The 11,897-nt window shown below is 47.7% G+C and overlaps 1 protein-coding gene across 2 annotated transcripts in view; it reads left to right on the forward strand.

The window, feature by feature from the left end:
* The window catches only part of DENND4B (DENN domain containing 4B), a 55,788-nt gene extending 46,151 nt beyond the window's left edge, over positions 1 to 9,637 (forward strand). For both annotated transcript variants that reach the window (XM_054995009.1, XM_054995017.1), the window contains exons 24-28: positions 650 to 895; positions 3,108 to 3,213; positions 5,813 to 5,978; positions 7,024 to 7,088; positions 8,340 to 9,637. In XM_054995009.1, the coding sequence (XP_054850984.1) occupies positions 650 to 895; positions 3,108 to 3,213; positions 5,813 to 5,978; positions 7,024 to 7,088; positions 8,340 to 8,485 (729 nt within the window). In that variant the 3' untranslated portion in view covers positions 8,486 to 9,637. The remainder of the gene's footprint in view (positions 1 to 649; positions 896 to 3,107; positions 3,214 to 5,812; positions 5,979 to 7,023; positions 7,089 to 8,339) is intronic.
* The last annotated feature ends 2,260 nt before the right edge of the window (positions 9,638 to 11,897 follow it).

The raw sequence follows: 11,897 nt of genomic DNA on the forward strand, positions 1-11,897 counted from the left end.
TCACCCTTGACTTCACCAACTGGTCAGTCCATCGTTCAGGCCCAATCTCCAGCTCTGAAGTCCTGGGCTGGCTTGAACATGGAGCATTCAGCATGGATGTTGAAATCACCCAGAACGATCAGTCTCGGTGTCGCCCGCATCAAGTCCGAGAGCACCTCTGCCAGCTCAGAAGGGTGCTTACTGGGGAACTAGATAGCCAGTAGACGAGGAGAATGCCCACTATAGTTTGTACCGGGAGTCTGCGGAAGTTGAAAGTCACACGGAGTACAATAGCAGCACCACTTCCCTTTCTGGCTGTGCAAGGTTGGTGGAGTACTGCATAGTCAGGTGGCGTTTGTTAGGACAGGGAGACCACATCATTTTCTTCCAACCGTATGCAAGCCCGGTCTATTCTCTCGTACTGCAATAACAAGGGCAAGCGGGCAGATTTGTGCCTAGCAGAAATTGCATAGTGTTAGAGAGAAGGTGGGGAAGGAAGAGGGCCTTGCACCGTCAACTCTAGGGATCCCACAGAGGCTGGGCAGGCAGCGAGCAACCTTGCCTGACTTCGGCCATTTCTGATAAACTTTCATCCCCATAGCTACCAGCTCCCCTCTGTACTGAGACAGAGCATGCATCATGGGTGAAAGTGACTGCTTACTTCTTGCAGGCCCCTCAAGGTCCTGCCGTCCACGTGGAGCGCTTTACTTTTGCCTACCTGAGCCCCTTGGTGCTGCGCAAAGAACTGGAGACCCTGCTGGAGAATGAAGGGGGGGACATCTTGTCACAACCAGAGCTGGTGGACAACCATCCCATTATCTACTGGAACTTGGTGTGGTATTTCCAGCGCCTGGGTTTGCCCAGCTGCCTGCCACAACTGCTCCTGACTTCCAAGCATGTCCAGGCTGCTCCCCAGGTACTGTATTGTCTCTCCCCCTCCCAACTAGGGTACAAAAGAGACCTTGATTCCCCTGCTTCGCCCTGCCTTCACCCCATAGTGCGGCATAGGCATTCCAGCTTCAGACTGCTGAGGCCTGGATTCCAGTCCTCACTCAGCCACAAAGCTCGCTGGGTGACTTCAGCCCACTCTCGCCCTCTGAGCCTAACCTACCTTGCAGAGTTGTTGTGAAGATAAAAGTTCAGGAGAGGAGAACTGGGCTGCCCTAAACTTCTTGTAGGAAGGGTGAGAGGGGGGTGGAAATGGGACGGGCTTAGGTTTTATTGTAGGGGAAGGCAAAGAGATTATTGGAGAGGGGCTGACATTTTCAACCACGTTTTTGGCTTATCTCCCAGGCTATGTTTCCAAAGTAGTGGTATGTCTTAAGGGCAGTGCTTGAGGGGCTGGTGCAGCTTCTGGACGTTGTGCTGTGTTGGGTTTGTGAGTCATCTGCTTTGTGTCTCCCAACACTGTTCGATAAGCGTGTCTCTTGTTCTGCTGCATGTGCATGTGTTCTGCTAGTTACGGTTAATCTGATACTGCTGACTTTGTTCAGTGTTCTTGGAGGGAGGGACTTGTTCGTTTATTTGGGGTGTTTTTTTAAAATGTTGGCTTTCTACATCATTCTGTTTCTTTTTTAAATACTTTTCATTGTGAGTTGACTTGGAGGCCAGGAGTGGCTGAGAGCCCAGAATGCACAGGAATTAAATACTAATAGGAGATATTAGAGATATTAGGGATCCTGCTGCGTAATACCCCATGTGGGTCTGCAACATTGGGGGGGGGCAGGGAGGAAGAGATTTATCCCAGGCAGGTCCTGCTTTTGGTGCCCCAGAGTGATCGTTAACTCAAAAGAGCAGTCCTGTGTCCTTGTGGCTTTCCTGCTACAGCCTAGCTCTCCCTGCATTAAGAAAACCTAGGCTAGTTACTTGAATACTGCTCTGTTTTGGGGGCGGGGGATCCATGTCGAAAAATAGCAAGGAGAAATGTTCTAACCTCACCTCCTCCCTGATTTGCTAGCTTTCTACATGTGGGGAATTTCCATGCGAAAATGTTTTCCCTCCATGATGAAAACTAGCTTGTTGGGTAAAAGCTTTCTTCTAGCCAAGACCTCCATGATACACCAGCTTTCTGCATGCAAGGAGTGAGTTAGGGTTGTGACGACTCATGGTCTAAAATGGTTCAATCCAGAACCAATCTTGAATGCAAATGAGGTCTGTGGTTCTCAGCCTTTGGAAGGTGCCTAAAAGCAAATTTTGGGGTCTATAGGGGGCTGCTGGAGGGAAGACTATTCCCTCCAGCAGCCCCCTATAGACCCCAAAATTTCCTTTTGGGCACCTTCCAAAGTCCTTCCTTGTTCCCTCCCCCCGTCACCTCTCCAGTTTCCATGCTTGCCTCACAAGTCCGCCGTTCATGTTGGATCTTTCCATTCCAAAGACTTACTGTGCGAGTCTTTCTTCGCCGAACCAGAGTTGGGCAGCTGTGCAAAGACAACATGTATTTGTTGCATCAAGAGTTTCGTCAGACTCAAGCAAGCCGGCTCTCAATTTTTTTCTTTTTCTTTTTTTCTTGAAATCCTTTATTTCTGTAAATTTTCTCCAAACTTTATATAACAATAAACTATTTACATTGCAAAAAGATTAAACTTGTCATAGAAGAGATAGCAGGTTACATAACTTGGAGGCTAGCGCTGTCTTTACTACACACAGTATAATTATTCAAGTTAGGCCGATAAAACTGTAAGCAAATGGGTCAAAGATGCGCAATTATTTTGTATTGCTTGTGTGGCTTAAGAAGGGTAGCCATTGCTCAAAGAATGTCGATTGATATTGCGGGTTATCAATAAATTGGAGACGGTCAGCTATTTTATCCATGATAAAAATATCCCAAAGTTTCCTATCTGGCTCTCAATTTCTGAGGCTCACTTTACTGTCATTTTGATTTCCTTTAATGTCTTAATGTCAGATTCTTTGGGGATTTTTTTATGGATCATTTAAAAGATCCAAGTGAATGTCTGCTCCTTTCCCTACCAGCCTTTTTGGCAGCCTTGAGTGTATCGGTGTATATGTGTGTGTGTGGGGGGAGTCTCTTCCTTGTCTTCCAGGGCCTCTAAATTTTCAGGATCACTTCGTTGACGCCCCAGTCCTAAACTTGCAATCCCACCTTCTCCGTTATTACTTTCCCTTTGCAGGCCTCGAGCCAGGATGCAGCTTTGGTAAACGTGCGTTTGCTCTGGGATATCCTAGAACCAGATCCGGATAGCTTTCCTCCGCTCTATATCCTCTGGAGGTTCCATAGTAAGTGTGGGGGGAAGGGGTTTGCTGTATAAATTGCTGTGTTTGTTTGCGATGGGTGGGATAGAATGTGAGGCATCCTTTACAATCCCTCTGTAGATCAAAGCTCATGTTCTGGTGACCATGATGGATTCGAACTCAAGTCCTCCTTGCAGTTACCCCTCTTAGCAGTCTCGTCCATCCCCTGGCTACCCTCTGCAGAGTCTTGTACCTGCATTGAAGAAACGCCTGTTTGTCATTTTACAGAGTTTACAAAGAGGTTCTGGGGACGGGGGACATGGCATTTTTGGGTTCAGTGTACTGCAGTTTTTAAAAAAACCTATCTCATCTAGGTCTAAAAGCCAATAGGCTGTTTGACCAGAAAAAGACAACAGTGTAACAAAAAAGTTATTGCTGTTCAATATTCATTAAAAACAAGCAACGTTTAATTGCAGCAGCTATATATTTGCACGCATCTAATACAATATTAAAATCCAGGTCTGCTAACCGAGCCATTAAATGATAGTTAAAAGAACAACCAGGCTTCGTATTCAGATAGGGATTCAGAAGTTTTCTTCTCAAGTCCAAATAGATTACACAGGGGGAAAAAATGCTCAATAGTTTCTACCAAAGGCTTACCACAAATATAAACTCTGCATCCCCTTTGTTGGCCTGTAAATTGTCCATGTAAGATAGCAATGGAAGTGAATTCATTCTTGCAAGAAAAAAAAGATCTCCGATAACATGGAACTGTAATAGTATAAAAATAATATGGTAACCAATATTGATTGAAATATGAATATCCAAAATACATGGGCGAACAAACACGCCACATCACCGCTTAAACCACCCCCCACTATAAGTGGGGAGGGGACATGAAAAGCCACGGGGCATAGTTGAGGAATACATAGAGTATATAGCTTTCAGATGTTGAAAACAGAGTCTTATCTGTTTTGTGTTGGGTCGACTGAACCCTGCTCCTTTTATGAAGAAAGCAAGGTAAGTGATCTCAGGGTGCTTAATTCTGTGTTCCCGGTGGATCAATGAATGCGTTTAGCATTGGAAAAAAGGCCTATGACACTTGTTGTGGATCTTTGTCTTGATTCATCTTTGCGATGATGTGCTTGGGTTAGATCTGTAATGACCGTGTTTTTACAGACTGTGGGAACTGAGTCTGAAAAGGGACTACTTTGGGTCGCCCAGCAAACCTGGGATTTGGCCCATATTTTGAGCCCGTACTAACTACAGGAAGCTCCCTAGCTTTTCCAAGTTCAGTTTCTTGCCTTCCACATCACTTTCTCCCCTGCCAAAGGACCAGTTTCTACAATCCAGGGAATAAAGCTGTTTCCCTTTGGAATATACCACTTCTGGTTGCAGTTGAGCAGGGGCACACATTTTTTTTTTTGAAAAATGAGAATGCATTCAGCCTGCTCGCATAGAAAACTAGATGTTGAAGAAGAGGGTTTCGTCGCAGCCCTTTCCACAACAGGAAGGGATTTTTATCTACACAAAGTGATCAAGTCCAGGAAAAGGGTTACCGTTTCACTCCGATATGTGAAAAAACATATCTTTTGTTTGGAGTTGGGACATTGTAGCGGACTGTTTCATCTGCACGTCATTAAAGTTCTAAACTATCCAGTTTCTGAGATTTATATCTCAAATTTTGGTGAGTTTAGAAGCTTTAAGTGAGGCTCGAACAAGCAGAAAACTCTTTGATAGAAAACCTGCTTCTCCGTACAATGTATTTGTGAGTTTTTCTTGTTAACTTTTTTATCAAAGCACACAGAGACGTCTTTTATTTAGAGTTTAATTTTATTAATATAAACTTTAATTTTTTTAATTAAGTAAGATATTAAAATATAAAGGCTTATTAGAGGGAAACTAATAATTGATGAACATATGCATGCAATTAAAAGTAAAATCAGATTATGCTTAAGTCTATTATGAAATGTGTTGGGTTCTTAGTAAATACACAGAGACAAATATTTTTTACTTAAATTTTCTTTATGAGATTTCCTTTATTAAAATTTTAATTTTTTATCTGGGTGACTGACATCTTTTATACTAATTGACATGTGCTATCCATAAAGACATCTCTAAGATTCTTTATATGTGACAATAATATAAAAAAGGATTGGTCTTAAATTTAGCTGATTTTTCAGATTTTCAATCATGTGACATTCTACCAAAGCTAGGTGTGATATTATGGTGCAGGTGCATAATAAATTTTACAAATCTTTAAAAGTTAACAAAAATTCAAGCGAGCAGATTATTATTGGTCTATTTTAGCAGTTAGAATCATGAATTTACTTTTGTCTGACTCCTATTAACTGGCTGTTAGAAGATAAAATGAAGAGTTGTGCGCAACCTGTTAACAAACTACATTGAAATATATACAAAGTTCACTCGAATACACATATATAACTCGAGGATATTGTGATTTAATCTGTGTTGCTGCTTCAGGATTATGGTGGTCTGTGCTGGGTGGTCTTAACCTGTCACGCTTGAACCTCTGCCTGTATTCCTGAGGGGGAAGCCAAGGTGTACTGGAGTGGGGGGCACCCCAGGGGTCTGTCTGGCTAACGGGTCATCCATGTGTGACTGTGCGAACCTCCTTTTCCAGGTAACATCCCGACTCGCTTGCAGTCCTGGCGGCGTCACAACCACCCCTTCTCATTGTCCTTCCTGGAGGCCGTGCTGACCTCCGTTGGGGTGGGTGAGATGCACAAAGCGATCGCCCTCTTCTTGGAGACGGTGGCAGGCCAGCCCAACCCCATATACTTGCAGAGGTACGGCTTCTTTCCCTGCTCTCCAGCTTGTGGGGAAGACACTGCCCCGATGCAATCCCCTCCCATGCAAAAAGATTGTGAATGGTGCTTTGGGGGCATGCAGAATTTCATATCCTTATGAACATGGCTGCCCCTGAGAGCCAAAACAGACGAGACGCCTGACACGTGGCGGACACGCGTTGGTTTCCCACAAGGTTCCACAGGAAGTGTAGTGAGAAAGAACCTGTGCCAGGGAGAAGAGGGAGAGAATCCCTCTTCTCCTTGGCAGAGGTTCTTTAGGCATCTTGTCTAGTCCGCTCGGCTCCCTCTCGCCGCTGCCAGCTCCCCTAAAAGCACTCCGCAGCCAGAGGGAGCCGAGCGTACTGGCAGTGGCGAGAGGGAGTCGATTGTGCCGCCAGCGGTCAGAGGGAGCTGGCAGCAGCGATCCGTTCCTTGTCCCTCTCGCCGCTGCCAGCACACTCGGCTCCCTTTGGCTCAGATTCTGTCCCTCTTCTCCCTGGCAGAGGTTCTTTCTCACCTTGCGGGAAACTGACTTGTGTCCTCCACACATCGGGCGTCTCGTCTGTTTTGGCGCGAAGATTATCTGCTTTGCATGCCGATGGTCACGGGTCCAGTCTCCGGAATAAAGGCCAGGAAACATCCTGGGGAGATCAGTCAGGGATAAGTCAACACTTAACTAGATGTTAGGTTCGGTCACCCGTTGTATACTGGAGAAGGACCCATAGCTCCATCAGAGAGCCCATGCTTTGTGTGCAGGTCCCAGGATCCAAGTGCAAGAAAAAGACCTTGGCTGAAACTCTGGAGAGCTTGATCCTCCTCGAGGTGACGGTACCAGAGCAGACAGCTAGTCGCTGTGCGTGGCTTAAGGAAGCTCATTGTATTGGCAAGTTTATGCTATGTGCAGGCATTTCCATTTAAAGGATCTCTGATAGGAGATGTTAGGGAAAATCTAGAGCAGATAGCAGCGGATGGGGTAGGTAAGTCTCTGACTTGCTATGTCCTGCTTCCTAATACGAGTCCTTCTTCCTCCTCTGTGTCCGCCCAGAAGCGTTTACCGGGAGATCCTCTTCCTCAAGCTGGCAGCCCTAGGCAGAGACCACGTTGACATTGGTAAGTGTAGGAAGGGACGCCGGGATCTCCTCTCCCAGGACAGTCATTCCTGGAGGTGCCCGATCATAGCGGCTGTTTGTGAACGGAGCTGATGGGCCGGACCAGATGGCCTGGATGTTTTCTAGCCTGGGGAGGGGGGGGGTTGCAGGTGGGGTGGGGGGGACTATTCCTCCTCCAAGAGGGAAAGAAACTGTGTTCAGGCTGCAGAACTTTCACTGTGCCGGAGGCACTCAAACTTTTAAAGTTGGCTTTCACTTCTAAATTTTGTCTTTTTGGTCCTCCACTTTCTGAATTGCTGGAAGTAAGCTAAATTCCTGAGAATGAACGCGCAAACAGGACGGAGAAGGGATATGTCAGCTCCTACCTCTCTTCTCACAGTGGTAGGAAAAAGAGATGGAGAGCCCAGAGCCGTCTTGGCCAGGTCAAGAGTTTGAGCTTTATGTCTGACCTGCCAGAGAGTCATGACCCACAATTTGTAGACCTCGGCACTGGACGTCATCTTCACCACTCTATTTATTATTTATTTATTTATTTATTATATTTTTAACCCGCCCTCCCCACAAGCGGGCTCAGGGCGACGTACAACATTGATTAAAATACAACATAAAAACAAATAATCACAGCATAAAAACAGCAAGTCAATAAAACCATTCCAAGACGGGGCAGTCCTGCACTCCTGCCCGTCAGCATACAAAAAGGGGAGGTAGTAGCGGACAGATAGAATACTGTGGTGGTTGTGGATTTTCCGGGCTGTATAGCTGTGGTCTTGGTCAAGACCACGCCTGTCCAGCCCGGAAAATCCACAACAACCATCGTTCTCCGGCCGTGAAAGCCCTCGACAATAGATAGAATACTGTACCCCTTTTCGGGGCAGCCAGCAGTGGACTCTCCATAACCCCTCATAGAGGGAGACTGGTGGAAGGCTTGGCACTGAGGGACTAAAATTAGCCTCCACCATATGCCTGGTGTAACATCTCTGTCTTACAGGCCTGCCTAAATGATACAAGATCCTGGCGGGCCCGAGTGTCCTCAGACAGAGAGTTCCACCAGTGTTCTACTCAGTGAGCTCTAGAAACTTTTGTTTGTTTGTTTGTTTTGGTGAAAAGCAAGAACTGAAATTCTTGCAATGCTCCCTTTCAAATTCTGGGCCTTTCCCATCTTTCCTGTGGCATTGCAAAATGCGCCCAGCCCCCAGTGCCGGAAGAGAGGATCTCTCAACAGCGCCTGTTCTCTCTCTTTCCCTCTCCCTAGTGGACTTCGATAAAAAGTACAAGTCAGCCTACAACAAGCTCGCCAGCAGCCTCGGCAAGGAGTCTCTGAAGCAGCATCGGGCTCAGCCACTCACTTCCAAAGCCATCGACTGTCGCAAGAGCTTTGGCGCCAACCTGGAGTGCTAGCAGGAGCCGCCCGTCTCTGTGCTCTTCCCTCCCACCCCTGCCCGGCACAGTTCCTGCCGCATAGGAATAACCGCAGGACAGAACTGGAACTGATACTAAATTGCACTGGGGTGGAGGGGCGGTACGGGACACCGGCAAGAGCATCCCCCTCCTGTGATGGGCGGCCCATGGAGGCCATCGCCTACAGGTGGGGATGTCGGGAGGCTTTGCCACCGTCGTGCTAGAGGAGTGGGGCCACAGGCTCTCCGCAGTCCCTCCCCGTTTTGCTCTGACCGTCTTGCATTAATGGGGATGTACATGGAAGTCGAAAGGTCCTTCGGGTGCAGCATGGCTGGCCTCCATCAGCAGCTGCCGCCGCCGTGGTAGGATGGTTGGGTTTGGGGGACCACGTGTATGGGGAGGGCAGCTTCTGGCACTGCCTTCCTCGGCCCAACACTGCACTCTGCACGTGCATGTCACGCCCAGACCCCGCCCCTTCTTGCACGCACCCGACCCGGGTCACTCCCTAGAGTTTGTCTATTTTCGTGCAGTGTTATTTCTGGAAGGTTGATTGGCCAGCCATCTGTTGATTGCAGGCCCCCCCCCCAATCACTCCCGAGTTAATTTGGGAGAAGGCCGCCTTCCCCGCACCCTGGCGAAGTTGGTTTATTTTTTTACCAGTGTTTAAAAAGAAAAGAAAAGCTATTTTATAATTTATTTATTATCGAAACTCTTTTTTGTGTGTCCGTTCCCAACCCTGTTGCTTGTGCTGAAACCCTAAAGATGGCCAGCTGTATAGCTGATCATGAGTGGGGTGGGGTGGGGTGGCGGGGAAGCCACCACTCTCTCCACCTCGCTCTTTCCTCCCCTCCCTCCATACTTGGACCCACCCATAGAGAGGAACAGCCCGTTGTTAGAGACATTTTTCTTCTGGTGCTCTGGGCTGCTTTGTAGGAGGGATCAGAGTAGAGAAGGGAGTCAAAGTGGGGAGGGGGGTGCCATGTTGGTTGCCCCTCCCCTCAATTTTTTGCCAGGGCTCAGATTGTGCAATATGAAGTCGGATCTCTATCCACCTCCCCCACCCCACCCCAACCCCCATGGTTGCGTCCTTTTGTTCGTTTTGTTTCGATGTTCTTGGTTCTGTAAATAAAGATGCTTATGTATTTTGTCTGCCTGATGCCCCCGGCATTCCCATTTACAGGGGTGAGTGTTGAGGAGGAACCTGGGTGTCAAGGCGTACAGCATTGTTGGGGGTTTGGTATTCAGATCCCCAGTGTTGGTTCTAACCCTACTTTTTGAGAGCTGGTGTAGTGGTTGCGGGCAGAGTGTCAAGCTAGGAAGTGAGAGATCTGAGTTCAAATCCCCACCTGGCCTTGAAGCTTACTGGGTGGCCTGAACTAATTATGCCCTCCTGGTCTTAATAATAACATAATAATAACTCTTCAGGACAGCTTAATGCCATGCTCAGAGCAGTTTATAAACTGCGTCATTATTATCCTCATGACAATCACCCTGTGAGGTGGGTGGGGCTGAGAGAGCTCTGAGAGAGCTGTGACTGACTCAAGGTCACCCAGCTGGCTTCAAGCAGAGGAGTGGAGAATCAAACCTGGTTCTCCAGATGGGAGTCTTGCCACTCTTAACCACTACATCAAACCGGCTCTCACAGGGTAAAATTGGGAAGAGATGTATTTGTCACTCAGAGCTCCTTGGAGGGAAGGATTAAAAAAAGTCCACGGAACGGACTCTTAGCACGGCTCGTAACAATCGGATGCCGATGCAAACATCTGTTAAGGTATGATATAAAAAGCAGCTGTGGAAAGGTCCATACAAAGGCCCTCTTGGAAGCCTTCAAGCAGGATGTGAACTGGACAGCACAGGACAGCCCCCTGTTGCTTCCGTACGCCGCAGATGCCCCTTAGCGCCTTGGAGAGCCAGTGTGGTATAGTGGTTATCATGCTGGGATCTGGGAGAGTGAATTCCCACTCTGCCATGCAAGCTGGCTGGGTGACTTTGGGCCAGTCACATGCTCTCAGCCTGACCTACCTCGCAGGGTTGTTGTGAGGATAAATTGGAGAAGAGGAGAATGAGTTACGCCACTTCGGGTCCTCACTGGGGAGAAAGGTGGGGTAATAATAATAATAATATTAATAATTGATTTATATACCACCCTTCAGGATGACTTAACACCCACTCGGCACAGTTTACAAAGTATGCTATTATTATCCTCACAACAAAACACCCTGTGAGGTGGGTGGGGCTGAGAGAGCTCTGAGAGAGCTGTGATTGAGTCAAGGTCACCCAGCTGGCTTCCAGCGGAGGAGTGGGGAATCCAACCCGGCTCTCCAGATGAGAGTCCTGCCGCTCTTAACCACTACACCAAAGTAAAAAAAACAGAGGCAGACTCTCCCTCCTCCCATCCATTTCATCAGGTGACCTGGAGTCCTGGTGTTTTGGGAGGAAAACAAGATTCCCGTCCAGTATATCATCTTAAAAGACCAACTAGACTTCCAGGGTGGAAGCTTTCAGAAAGCAAAGCTTGGACCCCAGTCTTGCTCTTCTGCTGCAGACCGACACGGCTACCCACCCGAAACTATCCTTTGGGGAGGAAGGGTTCTGTTTCTCCATACTATGCCAGGTAGTGACGCCTCTGATGGCTCTCCTTTTGACGGCATCAGTGATGCAAGTCGGGAGGGGCGGGGTTCTTGGCCGGACCTGGATCCAGGCACAGGGGAAGGGGGTTTGTTGCCTTCTCATCCTCTGCTTCCAATGGCGTTTGGTAGCTCTGCTTGTGAAAGGAGGTCAGTGCCCCTGAACATGTGCAAAGTGCTTTTTCTGTAACGCTGAGCTAATCCTGGCTAGCTCTATTTATTGATGTATTTGTGTTATTTATGTCATTTGTAGTCCACCTTTCTCACCGTGGCTCAAGGCGGAGTACACAGGGTGAGATTAGTACAGTCCATCTCAGGAACATTTTCGTAAACAATGCCATAGGGTAAATAGACACGAGTTCACAAAGAGATTAGCAGGAATCCAGTACAACATAGGGGTGAGGTCTATGGTTCCTAGCTCATTAGCAGATCGTCTGAGACCCCCTCCCTACAATACAGCCCTCCTATCTGAGTAAAAAGCCTTTTTGAATAATTTGTTTTTGCATCGTTTGCAGAAAGCTAGGAGAGTAGGGGCTCTGCTGACCTCCTCAGGCAGGCCGTTCCACAGGTTAGGGGCCACCACAGAGAAAGCCCGTGTACAGGCTGCTGTCAGTTATACCCATGTGCAGGCAAGCACCTGCAGGAGACCCTGTTCTGATGAAAGCTGCCGTGGAGGAGCATAGGAAGGGAGGTGGTTCTTTAGGGATGCTGGACCAAGGCTGTGAAGAGCTTTGTAAGTGGTAACCAATACCTTGAACTGAGCACGGTAACTAATGGGTAGCCAA

The sequence above is a fragment of the Eublepharis macularius genome, chromosome 1, assembly GCF_028583425.1.
Source record: "Eublepharis macularius isolate TG4126 chromosome 1, MPM_Emac_v1.0, whole genome shotgun sequence".
NCBI classification, from domain to species: Eukaryota; Metazoa; Chordata; class Lepidosauria; order Squamata; family Eublepharidae; genus Eublepharis; species Eublepharis macularius.